The 25,538-nt window shown below is 47.6% G+C and overlaps 1 protein-coding gene across 1 annotated transcript; it reads left to right on the forward strand.

The window, feature by feature from the left end:
• ACAN (aggrecan) lies at positions 1-25,392 on the forward strand. Its single transcript, XM_017804961.1, has 18 exons — positions 1-70; positions 507-878; positions 1,520-1,694; positions 2,226-2,353; positions 2,942-3,235; positions 4,945-5,484; positions 5,981-6,155; positions 6,573-6,700; positions 6,822-7,115; positions 7,278-7,469; positions 7,589-9,460; positions 9,521-10,750; positions 18,966-19,079; positions 21,841-21,999; positions 22,310-22,392; positions 22,730-22,874; positions 23,406-23,588; positions 25,087-25,392. The coding sequence occupies exons 1-18, from the start codon at positions 1-3 to the stop codon at positions 25,173-25,175; spliced, it is 6,243 nt and encodes a 2,080-aa protein (XP_017660450.1). The 3' UTR covers positions 25,176-25,392.
• The last annotated feature ends 146 nt before the right edge of the window (positions 25,393-25,538 follow it).

Here is a 25,538-nt window from a genome sequence, read left to right on the forward strand (position 1 = left end):
ATGACCACTTTACTATTAGTGTTTGTGTGTTTGCAAGTCATCACTGCAGCCAACTCTGTGGAGCTCTCAGGTACGTGTCCAGGGTATGGGAGGCTCCTCTGTTCGGGTGGCTGCTGTGCCACAGCCTCTCACTGCTCATGCACTGGGGGAGCCAGGGAGATAGCTGCAGACAAAGGCAGATTTATGGGGAAACTTAGAAATTTCAGCATTCCCCTTTTTAAACATTATCATGTGTGATCTCATAGCATGGACAGCAGCTACGCTGCAGTGGAGCCCTTCATTCCCTTCATTCTCCCATCCAGCATTGATCCAAATGCCGAAAGCAACCCATGGTGCAGTGGTCATTGTCATAACTTCCCTTTACAGACTAGACCAAAAAGGTTGTGTCTGAATATGTGGGTACAGGTTTGCACAGCAGATATAGGCACTGGATCATATGAAAGCACTGGATGTTTTGTATTAAATGTGTTATTAATGTAACCATTGCTTTGTTTGGGAACTGACAGACAGTAGTGATGGCCTGGAAGTCAAGATACCTGAGCAGTCTCCCCTGCGTGTTATCCTGGGAAGCTCCCTGAACATCCCCTGTTACTTCAACATCCCGGAGGAACAGGACACCAGTGTTATGCTGAACCCACGGATCAAATGGAGCAAGCTCTCAAACGGGACCGAAGTTGTCTTGCTAGTGGCCACTGGTGGGAGAATCCGGCTCAACTCTGAGTACAGGGAGGCAATTTCCTTGCCCAACTACCCCGCCATCCCCACCGATGCCACTCTGGAGATCAAGGCGCTGAGATCCAACCACACTGGGATTTATCGCTGTGAAGTGATGTATGGGATTGAGGACAGACAAGACACAATAGAGGTCCTAGTGAAAGGTGAGATCCTGCCCTTGCTCTTTCCTCTCAGGATCTTGCTGGGCAGAAGGGAGGAAGAAGTACACGGGTATTGAAGGCACAGCTCTTTCCACAGTCACAAGCCCTTTCCGTCAGGTCACAGATAAGGTGATGGGTGGGTAAGCAGAAGTCATGGGCCAGGCATTTATTTTATCAGGCTAGGACCAGACTAAACAAACCAGTAAAATGACTCATGGCAGAGTATATGGCAAAAAAAAGTTATTCTTCTGGCAGAAGGTGAATTACAGAGACAGCAAAACAACATCCTTGACAAGAGGTGGAACTGGATACACTGGGTTGTTGCTCAGGCGTGTGAAGCTGGAACAGACCTTTAATTTTTTCCAGGCATTTTAGGAGATGGGATGCCCTCAGCTGGAGAATTGGGCTGTTCTGGAAAAACTTTCATTGCCATCTTGCAAAGCCTATCCCAGTAATAGGTGGATAAAGCAACAAAAGTTTCATACAATTCTTATATTTTCTGTAATTTTTGCTTTCTGTACAAGACAGGGAGATAGCTTTCACTGCAGGACTGTACAAGATGAGGTTTATTTTTTACTTTTTCTTATGCCTTCTTTGGAAAGAAAGAGGTTGGTGATGTGAGTGATGGCCATTGTCTTTTCCAGGCATCGTATTCCACTACAGAGCAATCTCCACAAGGTACACCTTGAACTTTGAGAAGGCAAAGCAGGCCTGCATCCAGAACAGTGCTGTTATTGCCACTCCTGAGCAGCTGCAGGCTGCCTATGAGGATGGGTACGAGCAGTGTGATGCTGGCTGGCTGGCTGATCAGACTGTCAGGTAAGGAACCGTGGAGGGGAAAGAAAAGCCACAGCAGGGTCACTAGGGAAGGGCTTCTGCAATGAAGCCACCAACTGAAAATGGTTGTTAAATAGTAGCTGTTGTAACTGCTGGTGTGCAGAGGGAGGTGGTGGATTGCTAGCCACTCTCTGACAGGGGGGATCTAAAGTAGGAAAGCAGAGTGACCACTGTCCTCCTCAGCTGGTGTTGACAACTGAATGGACAGTGGCTCAATCCTGATCCTTCATCTTCTTCATCAGCAGAACCGATGCTGTGCCAAGATGCACAAGTGTGGCTCAGCCATACCGAGCTGTGCATCCCCCACTGGGGAGGTACCTTGTCCTGATGTCTTTGGTCAGGGCTCCAAGGGCCATCAGAGTAAGGGCAAGACAGCAGATCATCCTTCCCTTCCCCCACAACCCAGAAAAAGTAAAAAATCACCACACTGCACAGTGCCCTGCAGCATCCTCACAGCCTCCTGTGCCTGCCAGGGTCCTGCTCCCTACTCCTTATGCACCATCTCTCCTTCAGGTACCCCATCCACTGGCCCCGGGAGCGCTGCTATGGCGACAAGGATGAATTTCCAGGAGTGAGGACCTACGGTGTCCGTGAGCCAGATGAAACCTATGATGTTTACTGCTATGCAGAGCAAATGCAAGGTGATTTGAGGCTTTCATTGTTACTAGACAAAGAAACAGCCAAAGCCCTCATCATGCTTAGGCTGGACAACAGTAAATACAGGGGCAAAGGACTTAGAGAAAGGACAGGTTAAAGATGGAAAAGCATATACCCCAGCCAGGCCAGTCTCTTAGTTAGACCTTGGACAATTTTAATGTCAAATGACTAATGCAGTAGAGAGGGTGGAGTCCACCTAACCTCCACTACAGTCCACACCATCCTGCCTGGTCATCCATTTGAGGGTGTGACATTCAGAGATGTCAACCACTCATGCTTATGACAGGGATCCATTGAAATATTCAGTACAACAGGACTGTGATTGTCCTTTATCTCCCTCTTGCCTCAGGGCTCCAACTGATTTGGTAAGTTCTGCTCCAGTCTGTATTCAGTCTGTAAGACTCACCTTCTTCTGGTATTTATAAACAGTCATCAACACAGGGTTGCGATTCATCTCCAATACACAGGGCTCTCCATCTTATCCAAACTCTCAGGAGTGGGAAAGGGATAGAAAGGGAATTGGAATTAAATTCTACAGGTAATTCCTGTGCTAATGGATGGTGTGATTGCAGGTAAAGTCTTCTATGCCACTGCCCCGGAGAAGTTCACCTTCCAAGAAGCCTTTGACAAATGCCGCAGTTTGGGGGCGCGTTTGGCCACCACGGGAGAGCTGTACTTGGCCTGGAAGGACGGCATGGACATGTGCAGTGCGGGCTGGCTGGCCGACCGCAGCGTCCGCTACCCCATCTCCAGAGCACGGCCCAACTGCGGGGGGAACCTGGTGGGCGTGAGGACCGTGTACCTGTACATCAACCAGACGGGGTACCCGCACCCCGACTCCCGCTACGACGCCATCTGCTACAGCGGTGAGTGTGCGGGGCCACGGGACTAAGCAGCGTGTCTCCACACACCAGCAAGGAGTTCCCTTGCCAGAGATAACCTCTTGTTTCTTTAGTGTTTGGGGTTTTTTTAAAAGAGGGAGACAAAGCAGGTTTGGCAAAGGACTGGGTCCCTGTTCGGGTAGGAAGCAGATCCAGAAAGTACATGGCTGCTTGACCTGTACAAGAGGCTCTGCGGAGGTGGGTGTAACACAGCTCACTTCTCTCCAGTCCTCCCACACCTTCCTGCTTTCATAGCTCTCCTGGAGACATGGAGCAGAGCTCAGGTGCTTTGTGTACAGGACTTCGAATGCTGGAGATGGAAGAGAAGGAGAAAGAGAACGGGTCTGACCCTGAAGATGTGCATAGTGACATGATGTGGTACAGACACGTGACTGAGTTTCCGTGCTGGGATAAATCTGAGACTGATGCAGTCTCTGGCAATCATGGAGCAAAATTGCACTTAGGAAGTGGAGAGCATCCCAGCTGCTCCCCCTTTCTTCTAACTGCACACTCCTCCCTGCAGCAAGAAGTGGGCAAACCACAGTGTTAAATGGTCTATTCAGGGCAATCAGAGACTAATATTCAAATGGGATTGCTATAGTTAAAAAAATAACAATATTTTCAAATATGTGTTTAAACCCTTCTGATCAGACCTATTGCATCAGTCCAGATGCATTTCCCAGACCCTTGAAGGTAACCTGTGGCCAAGCTAAAGACTGGTTCACCAAACCACAGCCTTCTTATTATCTCAGGGTTTGCATCTGAAATTGCTGTGTACAGTCAGTCCTTGTCTGAGCATATCTATCAAATTCTCTCTGAATCCCTTGATGTCTGAGAGGCTAAAATGAACTAGAGGGAAAATGGAACTGGAAATAAATAGAGCTGGGAAAGCAGTATTAGAGGAAATCCCTGACAGTTTCTCATTCTCTCTCCCTCCCCAGCCAACACCTGCTTTGCTACATATCCAAGATGTCCCATCCCTCTCTTACCTGTCCTCACAGTTCTGCTTTATGCTGCTCTGTTAACCTTGCCATAGGCTGACCTGCTCAACGGCATGCTAAGCACGTTCTCCTAGACCCAAGGGATGTGATTTGAACAGGAAAGTGATTTGGGAGGGAACAGGTGGGAGCTGTTTGAATATATTTGGTACAGCAAGTGGCCTTGGCTGTCCTGGCAATGGGGTTCAGATGTTTGTACGAGATGAGCTCTTAAGTTGTAGCCTTGGCGAAGCTAAATGAGATCACAATCCTGGTGAAGGCTTCATGTGCGAGGATCCAGTTGTTTTTCTCCCACGGCTCAGACAGACCTGCCGTGGAGGTTATCCAAGCTCCTCTACTTCCCTCTGGCCACCTTAAATTCCTTGCAGCAGGCACTAGAGGTCAGTATAGACCTGAATATGGGCAAGGTGTTCCCGGGAAGGAGAACAGGGAGCACAGCAGGGAATGTCCCCGCCGATTCACCAGCTGTGGAGCATGCAGTGGCTCGTTGCCTCGTGACCGTGCCCTCCGTGCTGAGGCGTTGCAGAGAGCCACAGAGGAGGAAGGAAAACCATTTATTTTACAAAACCACCATGACTTCCTTAATCCTCTCAGAGCCAGCAAACACCCAGATTCTTTTTGGAGGCGGCAGCAGTGCAGTCCACCTCCTCAGTTTGACCTTGTCCTCTCTGATTGCTGCTTTGTATCCTGATGCAGGGGACGACGTTGAGACCCTGATCCCAGGGCAGTTTATCGATGAGATAGGGAGCGAGCTGGGCAGTGCTTTCACTGTCCAGACCGTCACCCAGACTGAGGTGGAGCTGCCCCTGTCACACAATGCCACGGAGGAGGAGGCCCGTGGCAGCATCGCCACCCTGGAGCCCATTGAGATCACACCCACCGCCACCGAGCTGTACGAGGGCTTCACTGTCCTGCCTGATCTCTTCAGCACCAGTGTCACAGTAGAGACAGCTGCCACAGAGGAGGAAAATGTGACCAGGGGGGATGTATCAGCAGTGTGGACTGTGCCTGAAGAGGTCACCACCATAGACTTAGGCACTGCCATCACCACCACAGCCTTAGGCACTGCTGTCACCACTGAAACAGCAGAGGTGAGCTCGGTGGAAGAGGTCGTGGGGGTGACTGCCACACCAGGACTAGAGTCTGCCTCGGTGTTCACAGTGGAAGATCAACTGGTGCAAGTGACAGCAGCCCCTGGTGCCGGTCACCTCCCTGAGCAGCCCATCTCCCCCACGGGTAAGTCACCAGCACTCCGAGAAGCCTGAAAATCAGTTTCTCCTCAAGGTTAACCATTCAGCTGAAAGGAGCCCAAGTTTCTGCCATCACAGAGGGCATCCAGGTCCCTGGAGGTGTGCAGGCCTGTCTGGGGCCAGGGACAGGCTAAGTGCTTCCACTACAGTAGGGTAGGAGGCGAGAGGAGGAGGCTGTGGGCCACCCCATTACATGCTGACAAGGGCTTAGCCGGCTGATGCTCGGGCTGCAGTGGTCACAGTCTGCTCTCCCATATGCATCTGACTCCAGGGGAGGGGAAAGTCAAGGCAAAAAGATCCCAGAGGAGGGCAAAAGAGATCCCCAGAAGTGGCAGCAGAGCTCAATGAATGAGGCATCTCCATCAAAGTGGGTTTGAGAGGGACTGGTCCTTGCACCGTTGTTGGGAAGACCCTTTCTGGTCGCGCATCTCAGGGCAGGAGGGTCCTGTACCTGCTGTCTCACCACGGCTTCTCTCCTCCAGGTGTGGTGTTTCACTACCGCTCTGCCACCAGCAGATATGCCTTCTCCTTCGTCCAAGCCCAGCAGGCCTGTCTGGAGAACAGTGCAGTGATTGCCACTCCACAGCAGCTCCAGGCTGCCTACGAGGCTGGCTTTGACCAGTGTGACGCCGGCTGGCTGCGGGACCAGACAGTCAGGTAACACTACTGACTTGGGGACAACACCTCTCAGAATGACTATTCAGCCATGAAATCAGGGCTTTGGTCTGTCCTGCTTCTCTCTTCATCAGCATCTAAACCTTTGCTGGCCCAAGATTGTCTCCAGGCCATGATATCTAGTGGCCAATAGACCTGTTCTCCTCTACTTGTTTTCCTCATCTCCTAACCTGTGTATACACCTTGCACCAGTGAGCTCTCTTGGTATGTAGAAAAAGCAGAGGAAAATTTGTATTTTTTGCCCCAAGCTGTAAGTGGATTTGTCTCCAAGTCACACTGAGGGCTCTGAGCACCTGTAACTGTGAAGAGTTCATGTCCTGCTCCCAAGTACACTGAGGTTCTTCAGTCCTGGGTACATAAGGCTGACCTTGGGTTACCTCTCCCTTCTTCTTTTGGTAGGTATCCCATTGTAAATCCCCGAAATAACTGTGTGGGAGACAAAGAGAACTCCCCAGGTGTGCGGTCGTACGGCATGCGCCCGGCCTCAGAGACCTACGATGTGTACTGCTACATCGACAGGCTCAACGGTACGTTCTCCCCCTTCCCCTGCACACCGCTGTGAAGCAAAAATGTCCTTCACACCTCCACATCCGTGTGTGCATGGGTGGGACGCAGGGATTCACACCCGTTTCCTCTCCCATCCCTCAGGCGAGGTGTTCTTTGCAACCCAGCCGGAGCAGTTCACCTTCCCAGAGGCCCAGCAGTACTGTGAGAGCCAAAACGCCACGCTGGCCTCTGTTGGCCAGCTCCATGCTGCCTGGAAGCAGGGCCTGGACAGGTGCTATGCGGGCTGGTTGGCCGACGGCAGCCTCCGCTACCCCATCGTGAGCCCCCGCCCCACCTGCGGCGGGGACGCGCCGGGCGTGAGAACTGTCTACCAGCACCACAACCAGACCGGCTTCCCCGACCCGCTGACCCGGCACCACGCCTTCTGCTTCAGAGGTACCCTCCCAACCCTGGCAGGACATGCAGACCTGTCTCCTCAGGGAAAGGGATTTCACGAGGGAGGTTGGGCGTGTTGGGGTGCCGGTTTAGGTGAGGTACTTCACCGGAGTCTTGGATTGTGAATTTTTGGAAAATCCTTCCAATGCCTTTTTATTCCAGCTCTGCCTTCTGGGGAGGAGGAAGGGGTCACCCCATTCTTTGAAGATGTTCTGGCAACACAAGTGATCCCTGGAGTGGAGGGGGTACCCTCTGGGGAGGAGGTGACCGTGGAGACAGAGTTTGCCACTCAACCTGAGAATCAGACAGCCTGGGGGACAGAGGTCTTTCCAACCGATGTGTCACTGCTCTCAGGTGGGTTCAGAGCTTCTCTGTAGCCTGTGTCATGCTTGGCTGGTGGTGTAGGGTGGGACACTCCCAAAGTATAAATAATTTTCCCAACTCCTTCTCTTTGTTTGCTCTTCCTTTTCCAGTGAGTCCATCTGCTTTTCCTCCAGCTACCATAATACCAGAGGAAACAAGTACCAGTGCTTCCATCAGTGAAGTGTCAGGGCAGGTGACTGAAGCTGGAGAACATCAAGTCAGTGGTGAATCTTCAGCATCCGGGTGGGTATCTGGAGTTCTGGACACGAGTGGAGAACCAACTTCTGGAGTTTTTGAACTTAGTGGAGAACACTCAGGGATTGGAGAGAGTGGATTACCATCAGTAGACCTGCATACCAGTGGCTTCCTACCTGGAGAAAGTGGGTTGCCCTCAGGAGACCTGAGTGGTGTGGCTTCTGGCGTTGTTGATATCAGTGGCCTGCCCTCTGCAGAGGAAGAGGTATCAGTGTCTACTTCAAGGATACCAGAAATTAGGGGGATGCCATCTGGAGCGGAAAGCGGTGGGCTGCCTTTTGGAGCTAGTGGAGAAATCTCTGGCACTGAGCTAGTCAGCGGCATCCCATCTGGAGAGGAAAGTGGACTCGCCTCTGGTTTTCCTACCATCTCCCTTGTGGATACCACATTGGTGGAAGTCGTGACAACAGTGCCGGAACGGCGAGAGGAGGGAAAAGGGTCCATCGGAGTCAGCGGTGAAGGAGATCTGTCAGGGATTCCATCATCTGAGTGGGACAGCAGTGGTGGAATCCAAGGCTTGCCCTCAGGAGCTGAGCCCAGTGGGGAGCCCTCTGGAGGGCTGGAGCTCAGTGGGGAGCCCTCTGGGGTACCCAATCTCAGTGGGCTGCCCTCTGGAGGGTCTGAGCTTAGTGGATTGCCCTCAGGACTGGATGTCAGTGGAGAAACACCTGGAACACATGAGGTCAGTGGCCTGGTGGACCTAAGTGGCCTTACCTCTGGTATGGATGGAAGTGGCGAGGCCTCCAGCATTACCTTTGTAGATGTCACTTTGGAGGAAGTGACAACAACCCCCTCAATTACAGAAGCAGAAGCAAAAGAGTCTTTGGAAATCAGTGGATTGCCTTCAGGAGGTGAAGATGCATCAGGCACGGTATCTGGGAGTTTAGACATCAGTGGTGAGCCCTCTGGGCATGTAGACTTTGGTGGGAGTGTGTCTGGAGTGCTGGAGATGAGTGGATATCCGAGTGGAGTGATTGACAGCAGTGGAGATGTCTCTGGAGTTGATGTCACCAGTGGTCTGCTGTCTGGAGAAGAAAGTGGAATCACTTCTGGCTTTCCCACAGTGTCTCTTGTGGATACCACTTTGGTGGAAGTTGTAACACAGACATCAGTTGCACAAGAGGTGGGAGAAGGGCCCTCTGGGATGATAGAAATCAGTGGATTTCCTTCTGGAGACAGAGGACTATCTGGAGAAGGCTCTGGAGCTGTTGAGACTAGTGGATTACCTTCAGGGACAGGAGACTTCAGTGGAGAGCCATCTGGGATCCCGTATATCAGTGGAGAATTTTCTGGAGCCACAGATCCAAGTGGACAGTCTTCAGCAGTGACTGATATTAGTGGGGAGCTCTCAGGGCTTCCAGAAGTCACTTTAGTCACTTCTGATTTAGTAGAAGTTGTGACAAGACCAACAGTATCACAGGAACTGGGTGGGGAAACAGCTGTCACATTTCCCTACAGTTTGGGGCCGAGTGGTGAAGCCTCTGCATCTGGTGAACTAAGTGGGGAAACATCTGCATTACCAGAAAGTGGCCTAGAAATATCCACAGCTTATGAAATCAGTGGTGAAACATCTGCATTTCCTGAAACTAGTATAGAAACATCCACGACTCATGAAATCAGCGGGGAGACATCTGCATTTCCCGAATTTAATGTAGAAACATCAACCATTCAAGAAATCAGTGGGGAAACCTCTGCATTTCCTGGAATTTTCACAGAAACATCCACAAGTCAGGAAGCCAGAGGTGAAACATCTGGCTATCCTGAAATTATCATAGAAGCATCCACAGTTCAAGAAGTAAGTGGGGAAACCTCCGCACTTCCTGAAAGTAGCACAGAAACATCCACAATACAAGAAATCAGTGGGGAAACATCTGCATTTCCTGAAATTAGAATAGAAACATCCACAAGTCAAGACATCAGTGGGGAAGCATCTGCATTTCCTGAAATTAGAATAGAAACATTCACAAGTCAAGAGGCCAGGGGTGAAATATCTGGCTATCCTGAAATTAGCATAGAAACTTCGACGGTCCACGAAACCGGCAGAGAAACATCTGCCTTTCCTGAAATCATCATAGAAACTTCCACAGTCCATGAAATTAGTGGAGAAAGTTCTGCATTTCCTGAAATTAGAATAGAAACATACACAAATCAAGAAGCCAGAGGTGAAACATCTGCCTACCCAGAAATTAGCATAGAAACATCCACAGTCCATGAAACCAGTGGGGAAACTTCTGCATTTCCTGAAATCAGCATAGAAACTTCCACGGTCCACGAAATCAGTGGTGAAACATCTGCATTTCCTGAAATTAGAATAGAAACATCCACAAGTCAAGAAGCCCGAGGTGAAGCATCTGCCTTTCCTGAGATTAGCATAGAAACTTCTACAGTCCATGATATCAGTGGGGAGACATCTGCATTCCCTGAGAGTAGCATAGAAACACCAACAAGTCAAGAAGCCAGGGGTGAGACATCTGCCTATCCTGAAATTTACATAGAAACATCCACAGTTCAAGAAGTAAGTGAGGAAACTTCTGCATTTCCTGAAATTAGAATAGAAACACCCACAAGTCAAGAAGCCCGGGGTGAAACATTTCCTGAGACTAGCACAGAAACATCCACAATCCATCAAACCAGTGGGGAAGCATCTGCATTGCCTGCTGCTAACATCAAAACAGCTGCCACATCTTTGGCCAGTGGGGAGCCCTTCAGTACCCCCGAGGAGGAGATTACTGATGCAACATCTGGAGCTGTGACACACTCCATAGCAGGCATTTCAGGGGAAACCTCTGTCCCAGACTTTGTAATTAGTACCAGGACTCCAGATGTTGAAACAGCACAGGGACCCAGGAACCCTGAAGAGGCTCAGCTTGAAATAGAGCTTTCCCCTCCTGCAGTGTCAGGACAAGAGACGGAGACAGCTGCTGCTCTAGACAATCTTCATCTGTTGGCCACCACTACTGCTGCCCTGCCTCAAGTCTCACAAGAAGCAATTGACGCATTAGGACCCACTACAGAAGGTAATATGTCTCATATGGAAGGGAAAACTTTATGGGAGGGAAGGGAGGGAGTGTGTATAGTTGTCACTTTTTTGCTTTTTATACAACAGAGAACATTACCACAGAAGCAGCCTTGAACAGAATATTCTTTTAATGGAAAGCCATAAATATATGGGGGTTTTCACAGGTCATGATTATAGAATCATAGGATTGTTTAGGTTGAAGAAGACCTCTATGACCATTGAGTCCAACAGTTAACCCAGCACTGTCAAGTTCACCACTACAGTGCCATATCTACATGTCTTTTAAATTCCTCCGGGGATAGTGACTCTGCCTTTTCCCTAGGCAGCCAGTTCCAATGCTTGGTAAGCTGGCTTCACTTGACAGAGATTCCACGTCAGATGCAGTTGAGAACTTGGAGAAAATGGGCTGCAAGTCTCTGTCTTGTTCTGTTTCTCTTTTCATGATGTGCTGACTTGCTGCCTATACCCACAAGTGTTGCTGTGGAGTGGGAAACTCTCCCTCAGCAGCTTTGCAGTGTCAAGGGGTAAGAGGCAAAGCAAGCCAGCTAGAAACAGAAACCTCTGCTTTGAGCATCATCTGCACTGAGTGCAATGTTTGTGTCGGGCAGACTGCTCTGATCCCTTTGGCATAGCATGTGGCCACCCTCTGGTCTGTGTCTTATGCTGCTCTCTGCAGCTAGAACGGGATAAATGTGTGAGGCAATGCTCAGAGCATCACTAGTTTGTGTCAGCTCTGCTGATAAATGCCCTTCTCTCCAGCCTGCCTCTTTTCGGTGTTTCACTGTTCTGCCTTTGGTAAGATCCCTTGCTGCCAAGTATAAACAGACACAATATTTGAATATGAATGACCATTTATGGTGAAAACACTCTGCTAGAGTTCTGAAGACTATTCCCTGAGCAGTGTTCACGTGCTCTGAAAGAATTAGCATACTGCAGTGAGAAGAAAACGAGATGCGAGATTGTTGTACTTGCCGGTGGCTGCTTCTTGGCCAGGGAAGGAGCCCAGTCTCAGGAACACAGGATGTCCTGCAGCATCCCTGGACACAGCTTGGTTTCCCTGTGCTGCCATCAGGAGCTGGCACCTGGGAACAAGCCGCATTGATTGGTTTGAAAACTACCAATGCTTGTCTTGTTTTATGGAGCATGTGTTCAGTTCTCAAAGGACCACACGTTCATGTAGGACATGTTGCTTAAGTATGGTACAAAATGTATGTGCAGAGAGATTTGCTCTGTTCCTTTAGCTAAAGTATTATTAATTCCACCCCCTTCCACATTACCTCCTGAATGGCTTCTTTTGGTCAATTTACACGATTCAGCATAGGTATCTCTGAACTCGATAAGAGTCTGTAAGTGCAGGGCTTTGTGAGGCTCAGCCTGGTTTCTAACGTCATTTCCATCCCCAAAGTGTTTTGAGTGAGTCACTGCATTTCCCTCTGCGTCACTTCTCTCCCTCTGAGAGCACAGGTAATCACAAACCTTTGTTCAGTCCTGCTCACAACACACCTGCGGTCCCCTCTGCCTCTGCTGAGCAGCTGCACAGAGGATGCTGCACAAGAGGCTGAGGACAAGTCCGCAGGGTCGTTCCCACAGCGCTGGTCCAGCCTGGCATGGCATCCAGGGCTTGGCAGAGTGATGCAAGAGTTATGGACCCAAAAGCCCTTCTTGCACAACTCATGGGCTCTGCTTTTGGGCCATGCCCACTGCCACGTCCAAGCCCGGAGACAAAAATAAACCAGCAAAATCAGCATTGAGGGAGAGGAAGGAAGCCAGTGAGGCTCAGTAAAAACAAAAAAAAGAAAAAATAAAAAAGAATTATTGGACCCAAAATATGGTTTTATCCCACTGCTTTTTCTTTTTATAAATTACCCACAAGGCAATTGCCAGATTTTTCAGACCATTTGTTAGCCAACATTCTTGTGAAGTATTGTGAAAGAAAACCATGTGTTCAGCAGCTCATGTGTGAAGAAAGTTGAAAATGTTCTGAAATTAGAACGTGTATTTGCAAGTCACAGAGATGATGTAACAGCTGGGGTTTCTTAGCAGGTGACAGCAAGAGGTAAGCAATGACTGCATGAAGCTTAATTGCAGACTTTTTGTAAACTAGAGATGGACTTGAGTACATGTTTTATGGCTGGTGCTCCTACCAGGGAAAATATTCCAGGGTAAAGCTTTTCTTTTTATTGATAGGCTTCTTTACTACAGTGTCTCTACAGGATTAAATGCAGTCCCGGCTGGGGTCTGAAGGAATATCATCTGGGTGCAAGGAAGTGTACTGACCATGAACTTGCAACACCCCTGCAACAAGATAGACTTATTCTAGAGAATTAGAGCAAAGAGATGACAAAATAAATTAATAAATAAATAGATCGATAAATATATAAATTAATAAAAGGATAGAAAAATAATCGTAGGTTTCCCTTTTTTGGTCGTTACTCTTTACAATGCTCTGGGAATTGTGAATATTGAAAGTCCACGAGGAAAAACTGTAGGCTGGAACCCAGAATGCTGTTTGCAATGTTGTGGCTGCCTTTTCACTTGAAGCTTCCCAGTCTTGAAATTTACTCTTGCAAAAAAATCAGGTCTCATACCTGTGCCTTGTGCTGTGCTCAGGATTTGTGGATGCAGTGGATGCCCATTCAGTGCAATGAATTTTGACTAACAAGAAAGAATGGGTGAAGCTGGTTCAGCTTAAAGAAGGAGCTTAGAGTGAGGAGCTGTTGTCCTCTGGTCCTGTTGTTGGAGGGTTGCAGTTAGACACAGCAGCCTATTTAGCTGAATGATTTTAGAAGAATGGTATTTTTCTGCTCTGCTGTAGCCTCTGCTTCTCTCAAAAGCCAAGGCCAGAAGCATAAGAAGACTGAAGATTAACGCCTGGAGCGCCAGTATTTTTTAGTATTTAACCAAATTGAAGGCTATGCATGTACATGTCTTTAGTCAGCAGTTTGATTCCTTTGTGAAGACAGGAACCCCACAAGCTTAAAGAATTGTCCATAGGCTTGGCTTCTTCATCCAGGGTTTTGCCAACTCAGCGGATCTTTTTGCTTCTGGTAACATTTGAAGACAAATAATTATTAGCTGAAAAAAGCGTGCTGGCACTTCAGTGACAGACTGCGGTTTGGAGCACTCTGACCAGTCAATGACTTAAAAACTGCGCTCACATTGCAGGGGGAAAGGAGAAATGTGCTGAAATGGCATCTGTTTATGTGAAGTTTTGCTTGTCTCTGGTGAAACAAGTCCATGAATTCTGCTGCCTGTGGCCCCGGCACAGCAGAAGGTTAGAATGCAAATGAGGAAAGGTCTTGGTGGGCTTTCCTCATACTTCGCAAGCTGGAATTCCAAGGGATAGAGTTCTGTTGGTCCAGAGAAAATCACACAGAAAAAAAAAGTCAAGAAAATGTTTATCTGCTTCATAATGTTTCACCTAATGTGGAATGAAAACTATGCTCTCAAGAAGGACATGGAGGTACCAGTCCTGTCTGAGAGAAAAACAAAGGCACAGACCATTTGTGGCTGACCAGATTATTTGATTTCTCCTGGATACACTGTCTGCTTTGCATCAGAATTTAGTTAGCTTGAATAAAACCTGCCTCAGCAGAGGTATTGTACAGTCCTTTACATGTCTGTTTACTTCTACATATAATATTTTGGAGACAGAGATGTCCAAATTTCCTGAGCTCTTCTTCCATGAGAGTGTTGAACAAATTGAAGGTTCCAGCAGATCAACAGGTCCTCCTCGAAACTTGATGATCTCTAGTAGAATAAAGGGTTTTTTAAGGATTCAGCAAAATCTGTCCCTTCTGCTACAGGGAGGTTTTGGTTCAATTATTGTAGTTAATTATTTTAATGACTTAATTGCTCATCACAAGTTGGCTATGTGATGTTCAATATTAGCATTTACCTTAAAATGTGAGAGAACTGGTTCCCCTAACTCCTCCTATTCTTTTCTTCTAGGAGTGACCCTTCAATTGCTCCAATGTTTTTCTTCTCTGTTTGAGCTATCAGATCAGTAGTTCAAACTTCCCAGCAGTCTCTGAAAAGCAAATTAATTGGTACCTGGATTATTTTTTTCCTCCATCTCTAGAAGATAATTATCTGGTTGGTGTCTGATTCCCTATGTGGATAATTGCACTTACAAGGAGGCCTATAAAGGAAGAGTGAGGGGCACAGGAGGCACTATTGGACATCTCTCCTACCTTTTCCCCTCTGCAGAACAAAACCAGAAGGGTACAGAAATACCCTAGTGTATATTACTAAACCAGTTACTCACACCTTTGGGAAAACTATCGTTTGTTCAAGGTTTGGGTGGTACCGACCTCTCTATTCACCAGCTGCTTCTCTTTAGTGGATGTTTTAAGAACAAAGCTGACCTTCTTAAATGGATATTCTTGCTCATCTTCCATACAGGCTGCCATGGAGAGAAATGCACAAACTGTACTGTTTTAAAAAGTGATAGCACTGTTCCTAGCATTCTCTTCTTAGCTCGGGATGAAGGATTTTAAAAGCATTTCTTTCTCACCACTGAAACTGAGTGTTCACTTTTACATGTCATTTGCTTTCTGAACAAAACTAGAGTCAATCTATTTCTCTTTCATTTCTAAAAGATTTCTCTATCCAATTTCCATGACCTAGTACAGCAAATTGGGAGAATCATAGAATCATAGAATGGTTAGGGCTGGAAGGGACCTCAAAGATCATCTAGCTCCAACCCCCCCCACCATGAACAGGGATGACAAGAATACTTCTGTTGTATTTAGTTGCACCAAAAGAAAATTGTTCTGACTAAATATAGTATATATCTGGCAATGTAGAAGAAATCTTAGGAAGAAAATGGTGAAACAAATTCAAAGTTTGCATTGCAGCTATGTAACTCCTCTTGCTCTCTCCAGCCAACAGTTTACATCTTCTAGATGCAAGACCTTGTTTACATTGGCTATTTTCTTTTAATTGTTTTATTAAAAAAAAATACATCTAGAAGTTAGAGCTTGGGTCCTGTTAGTAGCAAAAAATAGAAAGTGTTGTGACAGTAGAATTGAATAACTTTTTGCAACTTCTGGGCAATTTTAACTGCAGCATGAATCTTCTTCTAAAGAGTCACTAATTCTGTGTTATCCTCAAGAAGTGAGTTAATAACATGTTCCAACTGGGTTTCCTATTCTTGGCACCACGAGGCATTTTCTTCCTTCAAGAGCTGCAGCTCTTGAAAGGAAGGGCTGCCTCCATTCTGCATTCCACGGCACATCACTGTCCTTCCTTAGCGAGGAGTAATAATAGCAGTAGTCTTGTCTTGCTGTCAGCTGATAAGCACGTGAGCTGCATCTCAAAGCAGAGCTGACTTTTTGGATGACTGCTCAGCCAAGCAAATAAATAGCTCACGTCTGTGTATGATTCCTGAGTGTCAAGGTATTGTCAAGGCACCTGGCAGGTGGTTCTGTGGAAGTGGGAGCTCACTCCATGCTGAGCAGAGCTGGCACACCTTGTGTGTTGCAGGCTTTTCAGCTGGCTGAAGAGGTCTACAGTGATTTACTGACCTCATCTAGCTCTAAACAATGTGGAAGTGGACACATTTATAGTATATAAAAGGTATGAAGAAAATAGCCAAGTGTTGTGTGAAAGATGCTATTTTTTTTTAATGGAGTTCTCCTCTCCCATAAATCACGTGGCTTTGATGCAATATCCTAGAAAGCAACAACCACAAACCAACTTGCCGGGATTTCCAGAGGCAACATCATTGCCAATTTTACCATTTAGACCTTTCTAAAAAGACCTCCAAGATCCAGATTTTTTGGGAGGACCAGAATCAGCAATGCTTCCTCCAACCCGACAGATATGTTTGAGTTTTCCAGTATCAGTTTGGTGAGGTGATTCTACCTCCAGATGAAGACAGGGTCAGTGCCTCAACATTGCAACAGGCTGAAGGGGGAGTTTGATATTTATGGTCATCAAGTGTTTAAAATCTTCTCTCCAGCCATTCGCAGCACACCTCTGGGAAGAAAACCTGTGTGTATTTGTTGTTTGTTTTTCCAACACCACCTACAAGTACACACCCTTTCTCTGTGTGTCATATATAAAAATGTATGTGTATATATTTGGAGAGATATGCAACATATATATTATATGCAGAGATTTGTTTTTACAGCATATATAATATGTGCAACCATATTATATACAATATCTGTAAAAGGAAACTCTGTCCCAATGTTATTTCCAGCTGGAAATTTGTGGCAATGACTTTGCAAAGTGTGCCTGCTCCCCCCTCCTCCAAGACCAGGAATGGCTACTCACAGCAGGTCTCCTGCATATCAGAAGAGATCTTGGACATGCCAAGTTTTATTCCACATGGTTGAAGACAGCTGAAGACTCATTATCCTCTGCTAAACAGTCAGCTTCAGCTCTCCTGTGTGTTTTGTTCCCACTTCTGCAGCGTTCTTTCCACTTCATGGAGCCTAACAAATGAAGAAAAGCCTTTCTTACTTGCTGGAGCCCACCAGAATCAACATGAACTTCTGCTGTCATCACCATTGGGAAGCCCAAGAGGCCTCTAGAGTTGCAATCATCCTTCAGGATACCTAATTTTTCTTTATGCTCCCTATCATCTAGGAACTCCACGTGTGACTAATAAGCAATACTCAGCCCTCTATTCTACTAGATTTGGGACTCCTATTTTGTTCTAGAAAGTCTCAAAGTGCTTATTAGTACCATGGAAACAGAATTTTCTTCACATTGCAGTGAACAAAGAAATCCAGAAAGCATTCATAAGATGTAGAAGGACAATCTGGAAGGAAAAATTCCTTCTGTCAGAGAAGAACTGCAAAACTGGAGCAAGAGGTTCACCAGCCATTTGAGGAATGATTTCACTGCTCAGAGTGATACACCTTAGAATAAAGATGACAATCTTCTTGCTCCAAAGCGCACACAGATTTACCATCCAAGGTCAGAAAGGATTTTCCCCATCCCTTAGGCACATTACAGAACATGTCAGCTTCTAGTTGACATATCAGACTTTGGCCACTCAGTCATTAGACACCCACATGGGGTGTAACACTCATCTGCTCTCTTGTGTCTGGGGACACTGAGCAGCTGAGCCACGGTTCTGCAAGGGGATGATATCTGACCAACTGTACCCCAGTAAGAAGATGAACACAGAGGTTGGGAAGTCGCTGCTCTGCTCTGGTATTTCCACAGCCAGCATGTTTATCATCTTTGGATATTTCCTCACTAACCCTTCTCATCCACAAGAAGAGCATGGAGTGCTAGTCATCACTGTTAAAGCCTTGTGTTTCTTCTGAGTGTGAAAGAAATGCTGCCTCGCATGAGGATCTAACCAGTCATCATTTATCCTAACCTGTGTGGGTGTGCTCCCACTCTCTTCCTTAGTCTTCCTCCTTGTTTCTGAGTTGAATATATCTGAAATCTTTCCATTCTGAATGACTCATTCTTCTAATTCCAAAGCTCTCTCCACCAAGATGGAGTTCACAGCTGGAAAAGATCTACCAGCTTCTTCCAGCCCCATCACAAGCAAAAGAATGAATAGTGAGACAGGTCTGGAGAAAATGGCACTGCACTCCAGTGTTCTTCACCAACAAAGAGGCACCCCTAGCTAGACCTAAGATCCTCAATGAGAAAAAGTTGAGAGTCTCTCTCTTTGAGCCCAGCTCTTTTCCTCTCTGCACTTTCTTCATCTCCTCTGAGAAGAGATTTCTTGACACAGAACTTCATCTAAATTATGGTTAGGAAGAAACTTTTGGTGAGCACTGACAACCATGAACACTGGTTAAGAGATAGAAGTCTGTTTCAGGATGTTTCCGTCACTTATGAGAATTCCACATTCTTCCTCATAGACCCTTTAGCTGATGGAGACACAGACATAAAATTTTCATTTTTGATGCATCAGGCAGAGGCAGCGGACAAGGAAGAGTTGTCACAGATGTCCAAGACACCAAGTGCTGTGTGTTGGCTACAATGTGCTCTGCTTGTTCTGATATCTTCAAAGTGGTGTTCAACCATCAGAGATCCCATGTCTTCCTTGTAGGGTGGGTTGGGTCTCTGGCCTTCATTCTTCCAGCAGCAGCAGTGGCAGTATGTTATAAAATACAACCCTCCCAAGTTCCCCCCAAAACAACTGATATTCCCTCCCAAACAAGCAAGGAAACAAGTTCTCCTGTTGGTGGAGTTGCCTGCCCAGAGCCCTAATGGAAGCCCTTGATTTCTTGCAGACACTGATGAGTGCCACTCAAGCCCCTGTCTGAACGGAGCCACCTGCGCTGATGGCATCGACTCTTTCAAATGCTTATGCCTTCCCAGCTACGGAGGGGACCTGTGTGAGATCGGTACGGCCTTACCTGGCTTCAGCTAATCTTACTAACTGCTGCAACAACTTGTTCCCAACCTACCCCCCCAAAAAAAGCTGATCCCTTGTGCTCCCATCAGTCCTGCCCTCATCTCAGTGATCTAACCTCTAACACCAGTTTAAAAAGCACTTGGGAAACACTTTGAGGCTTTTGAATATATATATTTTGGTTAGTTTGTTCATCACAGTACCATGCCCTCCAAGATTTCTAAGCAGGAGCTTCTGGTGCCTTCTTCAGCTTTCTCCTTTTTAAGTTTCTCTAGTGGAGCTCCACACAGTCCATAACAATGTTGGTCACAGAAGTCACTGTCTCTTTGGGTCAAGGATCTTCCTGTTCATCTGTAACAGTAGGGAAACTTCTGAGTGCATCTTCACCCCAGGCAAACTTCCTCTGCTAGACTGGAATTTCATGGAAGGATGCTTCAACTGAGCCATGAAAAATGATTGTGTTTCTCTCAGGGAAAGTGCAGCTGAGAGAAGCCTCATTCACTCCAGGAATCTCCACCAATCTGACACAGCATGACATTTTTGTCATCTCTTCAACGTGGCTTCCTGTGGCAAAATCAGCAGGGAATGTATCTTTGAGAAAATGTGAAGCAACCTATTTTTCCATCAAAATTAGGTACTCTGACCTGCACTAATACTTCTTTTTGTTTCTATAAGGAAAGAGAAGGAGTTGTGGGTTTTTTCTTAAAGCTGATTAAAGTTCAAACTTTTATCAGCTTAGCTTAGGGGAAGCTCTCCTGCCTTGCTCAAACAAAAGAGAAATAATTTTGCAGTGTCTTCTTCACCTTGACATGAGTAATGATAATATATATTGGATTTTCTTCTTCCCTTTCTCTGCATCCCTCTTTCTGCTTCCAATATGAACATATGGAAAAGGATATAAGAAGAAGTCTTGGGATAACTGGACCTTCAGGGCAGGAATTGTGCTATCTTAACATCACTTTCCTAATGCAACCGAATCAGCCCTGGATCATCCATGATACCTGTTGCTGAAGATCCTTGTAATCCAACAACAGACCTTCTACCCTGCAGCTGCTTACAATCTTTTTTGGTCCAAACGAGACTTAATTTTCTCTTTTCTCTGATTTATGGACTCTGATGCTTGGGGGTTCTAGCCTGGGAGATGCAAGAGGAAGCCAGTGCCCCTAATTCTGTGGGGAATGTAGATCTCCATATTTCCATGAGGCAGACCATCCTTTCTGTCAGTCTCCAAGAACAGCAGGATGTTGTAGGTGAGCTCTGCCACCTGTGCACACCACAGGTGGTGTCACCACAACAGTGGTGACCCTTGTCACCACAACAGTGTCCCTACCAGGAAACAAGATTTTTATCATTCTTTTCCTAGAACATTGCTGTCATATTTACCCATAAGTAACAATTATGTAGGAAAGAGTGGCCTTTCTCCTAGGAAATGTCCTGCTGAGGTTCTGTATCATGTGTGGTCCCATCCCGAGGCTGTGATGACAAGGGATGGCATTCAAGATGCTGGAAAAGAATCTTAAATCTCAAAAGACAGAGTGGGTTCTCTGCTGACTTTGTGCAAGTGAGCTGCCTGCAAAACCCAAGAATTCTTAGAGCTTCAGCTACTTCTACATAACCCATTTCATCTGTTGAAGAAGGTAGAAAATGTGTTTAATGTCTCAGCTAACTACCAGCCATTCCAACATCTATGAAACATCTGCAGTCTCCAGCTGGAATAACACCAGAAAGGTGGATTAGGAGGCATTAGTGTGATTGAAGGTTACAAGTAATTTCACCTACCAAGTTTAACAAAGAAGAAAGAAAATGAGTACAGAAAAACCTACTGAAAAGGGAGAGAGGCGTGAGAACTCATGGAAGACCACCACTCCCAGGGCAGCAAGGGCCTAAGAAAGGATGGTAGATCAGGCATCTGAAAGGCTGATATTAAATATATTTTATTTTCTGTTTTCTTCAGTCATATGTAGCAGATAGATATGTGGTGTTGCATTGCATGGGAACTGCTGAAGGTCTTTTCTAGTGGTTTCACCATTTGTCTCTGCTCTCCCCCCTCTGTGGTTTTATTCTTTTCAGTAAGTGCATTCAGTTCTTCAATGTTTCTCAGCTGGTGAAAGATGTTCTGAAAAGCTGAGAAATGTTTCTGCTTCCTTAGCAGCGTCCAAGCTTTTTCACTGAGATTTCATTCTCTCCCTAAACCATGGTAAGTTCCTGTCTCCACCTCTGTTCACCCATCTTGGTAGGTTTGCTTCTCTTCCAAAGCTCCAGAATCACACCAAGCAATGGAGACACCCAAACCTGGCAGTCCCCTCTTTCATTTTTGACACATATGCATTGATTCTGGACATCTAGATTTGGATTTTGGAGATTGTTCCAAAGCAAGAAAACTCTGCAGGCCAGAAGAAGTGGGAAGAGAAGGGTTCTTGTTTGGTCAGTCCCTCAAAAACAAAGTTCAGGAACATGACACAGGGATTCAATTGCTCACGAATAAGTCAGTGTCATCCAGGTTTTCTAGTAGCAGTGGCAATTTTCCTACAGACACAGAATCTTCAATACAGGCTCCCCTCTCTGTGTGTCTTTGATGCCTTCTGACAGTTTTCCCTGGGATATCCTACAGGTAACAGTGTCAGGGTTTGCTTTTTAGTGAAAGTGACTGTGTGTTGTCCCATGCCATGCGAGCATAAGCTGCTAAGAGGTGAGTTGGAAGGCTTCCAGACCCACTCAGCAACTCATTTTCATCCCTCCTCTGTGTGTTTCAGACTTGGAAAACTGTGAGGAGGGCTGGACCAAGTTCCAGGGCCACTGCTACAGGCACTTTGAAGAGAGGGAGACTTGGATGGATGCAGAGACCAGATGTCGACAACATCAAGCCCACCTGAGCAGTATCATCACCCCAGAGGAACAAGAATTTGTGAACAGTGAGTGCTAAGGGCAGCCTGAGGCTGGGCAGGGGTCCAGCCATCAGACTCTGACTATATGGGCAGGTTTATCCAAAATGCTGTAAAAAACACAATTTTCCCCACTGGTGCTCATATATATTCTAAGAAAGCTTCATCATTCCATGGGTCCTTCCATGTTCATGGCACATTGAGTGAGGAGGGAGATGGACAAGTAGGATATGGGGAAAATAAGGCTCCAGGGCAGAGACAGCTGAGATGGCAAAGAAATGCTTTCAACAAGGTGTAGGGCAATCACGACCCACTCTTCTCTCCCCTTCTGCTCTTCCAGGTCATGCACAGGACTACCAGTGGATCGGCCTCAGTGACAGAGCTGTGGAGAACGACTTCCGCTGGTCCGACGGGCACTCTCTGGTGAGCCTACAGCCCACAGCATGAGCAGGCACCAGCTTTCCACAGGGAGAAGAGGTTCCCCTTGGGAGGGAAGAGCCCCATGAGTTACATGATGAGTGCTTGGGTTGGGCACTGAGTGGGGGCAGCCCTAAACTTTGCAGGGCTCATGGTTTTTCCAAGTCAGTAGTAAAGCTGGTTGGCTCCTGACACCATCACGGCAGAAATAACCACTACAGGAGCAGTGCAAGCATTCCGTGGTCGCTGCTGAAGAGGGACATGGGTGAAGCAGCAAGGATGAAGGAGGGAGTGGGAGAGGGAAGGGCTCAGCCTTAGGTGAAGAGCTTTCCTCTCTTGGCAGCAATATGAGAACTGGAGGCCCAACCAACCCGACAACTTCTTTTCGGCGGGGGAGGACTGTGTTGTGATGATCTGGCATGAGAAAGGAGAATGGAATGATGTTCCCTGCAACTATCACCTCCCTTTCACCTGCAAGAAAGGAACAGGTCAGCACCCTGCAGCAGCTGCAAGACTGGAGCAGAGTCCCCAGCGCACATGGAAATGGGTTTGGTCAAAGGGTGGTCAAAGGGGTGGAAGGAATTAGAAACAGAAGTTGGCCAAGGCTCTAGGAGAAAGTTTCACAAGGATTTGAAAATAAATGAGATGAGCTATCAAGGAATTCAACATCTCTAGGTAGAGTCATACCCTAGCTGCATCATCACTCCCACAACACCAGTTCCATGTCCTCCCACAGATACAGATATCTTTGTGAAGCTCAGCTCTCGCTACCTTTCCAGGAGGCAGGAATGGAGCACTGAGGCAGAACCTTACTTAATTTCAAGGCCCATCACATAATTCCCATATCCCCCTGCCCATAATTTTTGTGGACAATCTCAAAGGGAGTTAAGGTTTTATCCGTGGGAGGAGTGACAAAGCTGTGTGTGCCCAGCCTGCAGCGGGCAGGCAGGAGCTGCTCAGGTCCTGCTCAGCCAGGCAGGACTCTTCTCATTCCCCATGTGTCTGCCCATCTCCTGCAGTGGCCTGTGGGGACCCCCCTGCCGTGGAGAACGCCAGGACCTTCGGTCGGAAGAAGGAACGCTATGAAATAAACTCCATGGTGCGGTACCAGTGCAACCAAGGCTACATCCAGCGCCACCTGCCCACCATCCGGTGCCAGCCCAACGGGCAGTGGGAGGAGCCACGGATATCCTGCCTAAACCGTACGTCTCAGTCCCTTTGCCTTCAGATTAGGGAGGGACCCCTGTAGCTGGGAGAAGGAGCTGGGAATGAGAGGGGCATCGCCTTAGAGTGCAGGGTAGCTCCAAGCCAGGCAGAAGGGAGTATCACAGTTCCCTTGACTTCTTGAAAGCTTCCCCATGATGGGGTTATGGAAGCTGACATCTTCTGGGCAGATGTGAGCCACATCAGCTGGCTGGAGGGACAGTCTGGGCAATTCCTGCCCTAGAAACTCCTCCACCAAGGCAGAGTAGGGGTAGCTCCAGAGCCAGGAAAGGGCAACAAGTTGATTAACAATGGCCCAGGCTACTTAAAGAAAGAAAAATAAATGGCTTCTGAAAGGGCAAGTTTTGGCACCACCTGCATCAACAGAGAGAATAGGAGGGGAGGGCTGTTGTCTCCCAAGCCCTTCCCCTGTATCCCCCTGCCCTGGGACCAGACAGAAGTCCTGACGCAGAGATAAGCCAAGGGACAGGGCTGGGCTCCTAACTCTCCTCCTGTCAGGCCTCCAACTAATGGCAGCCAGCCTTTTCCCTCTGGTGTTCCAGCCCAGTCCCACGCCTGCCTACACCCCTGTCCCATCCCTGCTTGCCTGCAGCTTCCCAATAATTTTATTGGCCTCAGACAAATCACATCTGTCCAGTGGCCTCCTTGCCAGCTTCTGGGCCAGCTGGGCAATTCCAGATAAGGCAGATTAAGCAATGGTCCCACAGTCAGGGAAAGTCGACACAGGCTTAAGGGACAAATCTCTGCCCCAGGGAGAAGATGAAAGGAGGAGGGATGGTGGACCTATCCAAGGGCGGCTGCCTGGTGCAGTCCAAGAGGCTGGTTCCCTTGGCTCTGCCGTGCATCTGGAGAGCTGCAGGCTGCTCCCTGCATGGACTGCCAGCGATCAAGAGACCTTTTCTGTTCCCAACTAGCTTTTGCTGCTTCCACTAAAACCCTCCTGCAATTATCACACCAGAGTGGTGCCAGCTTCCAGGGAGACTGGCAGCAGAGATCAGGCAGAAACCTTGTCCCTCCCTGCCAGCCAGATGGGGCTGTTTCCCCTCCTGTGCCCTGAGCACATCCCACTGCTAATGGATACTGGGACTGTGGACTGGGGAGAGACTGATAGGGCAAGGGGAGAGGCAGGGAATTGGTACCCACGCCCACTCCACCAGCAGAGCTGCCCTCCCGGCCGGGCGCAGGGAAGGGATGGCACAGGCATCCGCGGAGATGATGCTCCTGCCCAGGCTCCCGCCCGGCACCAGGCACCTTCTCCCCTGGGAGAAGCAAAGCCCAGGTGCAGGGCGAGAGAAGGGCCGATTGTCCGTGTGTGGGCAGGCTGGCGCCGGGGCACACACAGCGACCCGCCGGGCAGCGCTGCCTGCGGCTGCCCGTGTTTTTCCAGGGAGCCAGGGGCCGGGGAGGCCAGCGCGGGACAAGCAGCGTCTCTGTCCCGGCTTCTGCCAACAAGGTGCCTTTTCTTCTATCCCACAGCCTCCAGCTACCAGCGCAGGCTATACAAGAGGAGCCCCAGGAGCCGGTCGAGATCCAGCGGCAGCGCCGTCCACAGACCCACCCATTAGAGCGGGGCGAGAGACAGAGGGGAAACGCGAGAGATTTTTAACGGAACAGTTATATTAACAGAGTCAATTTCTTCTTCTTCTTGTTGCTTTTTTGTCATATAAGGAAAAAAAAATTATATTAAAGACAAACCCACCTTTGTGTATATATATATAAAAAAAATTAATGTTTTTCCAAGCACCAAAGCAAAACAAATTAGATCTCAGCATTTTTACTAACCGTCCGGTTCCAATTATCTTCGTGCCTTTGGGGACAGGGAGGGGGGTGGGTCTGCAGAGGGCAGGGGGTTAAGTTAAATAATAAAGATGATTATTTTTTCCTGATTTTATCCACGAACAATGTAATTATTTCTGTTATTTAATCTC

The sequence above is a fragment of the Lepidothrix coronata genome, unplaced genomic scaffold (assembly GCF_001604755.1).
Source record: "Lepidothrix coronata isolate B3197 unplaced genomic scaffold, Lepidothrix_coronata-1.0 Scaffold11, whole genome shotgun sequence".
NCBI classification, from domain to species: Eukaryota; Metazoa; Chordata; class Aves; order Passeriformes; family Pipridae; genus Lepidothrix; species Lepidothrix coronata.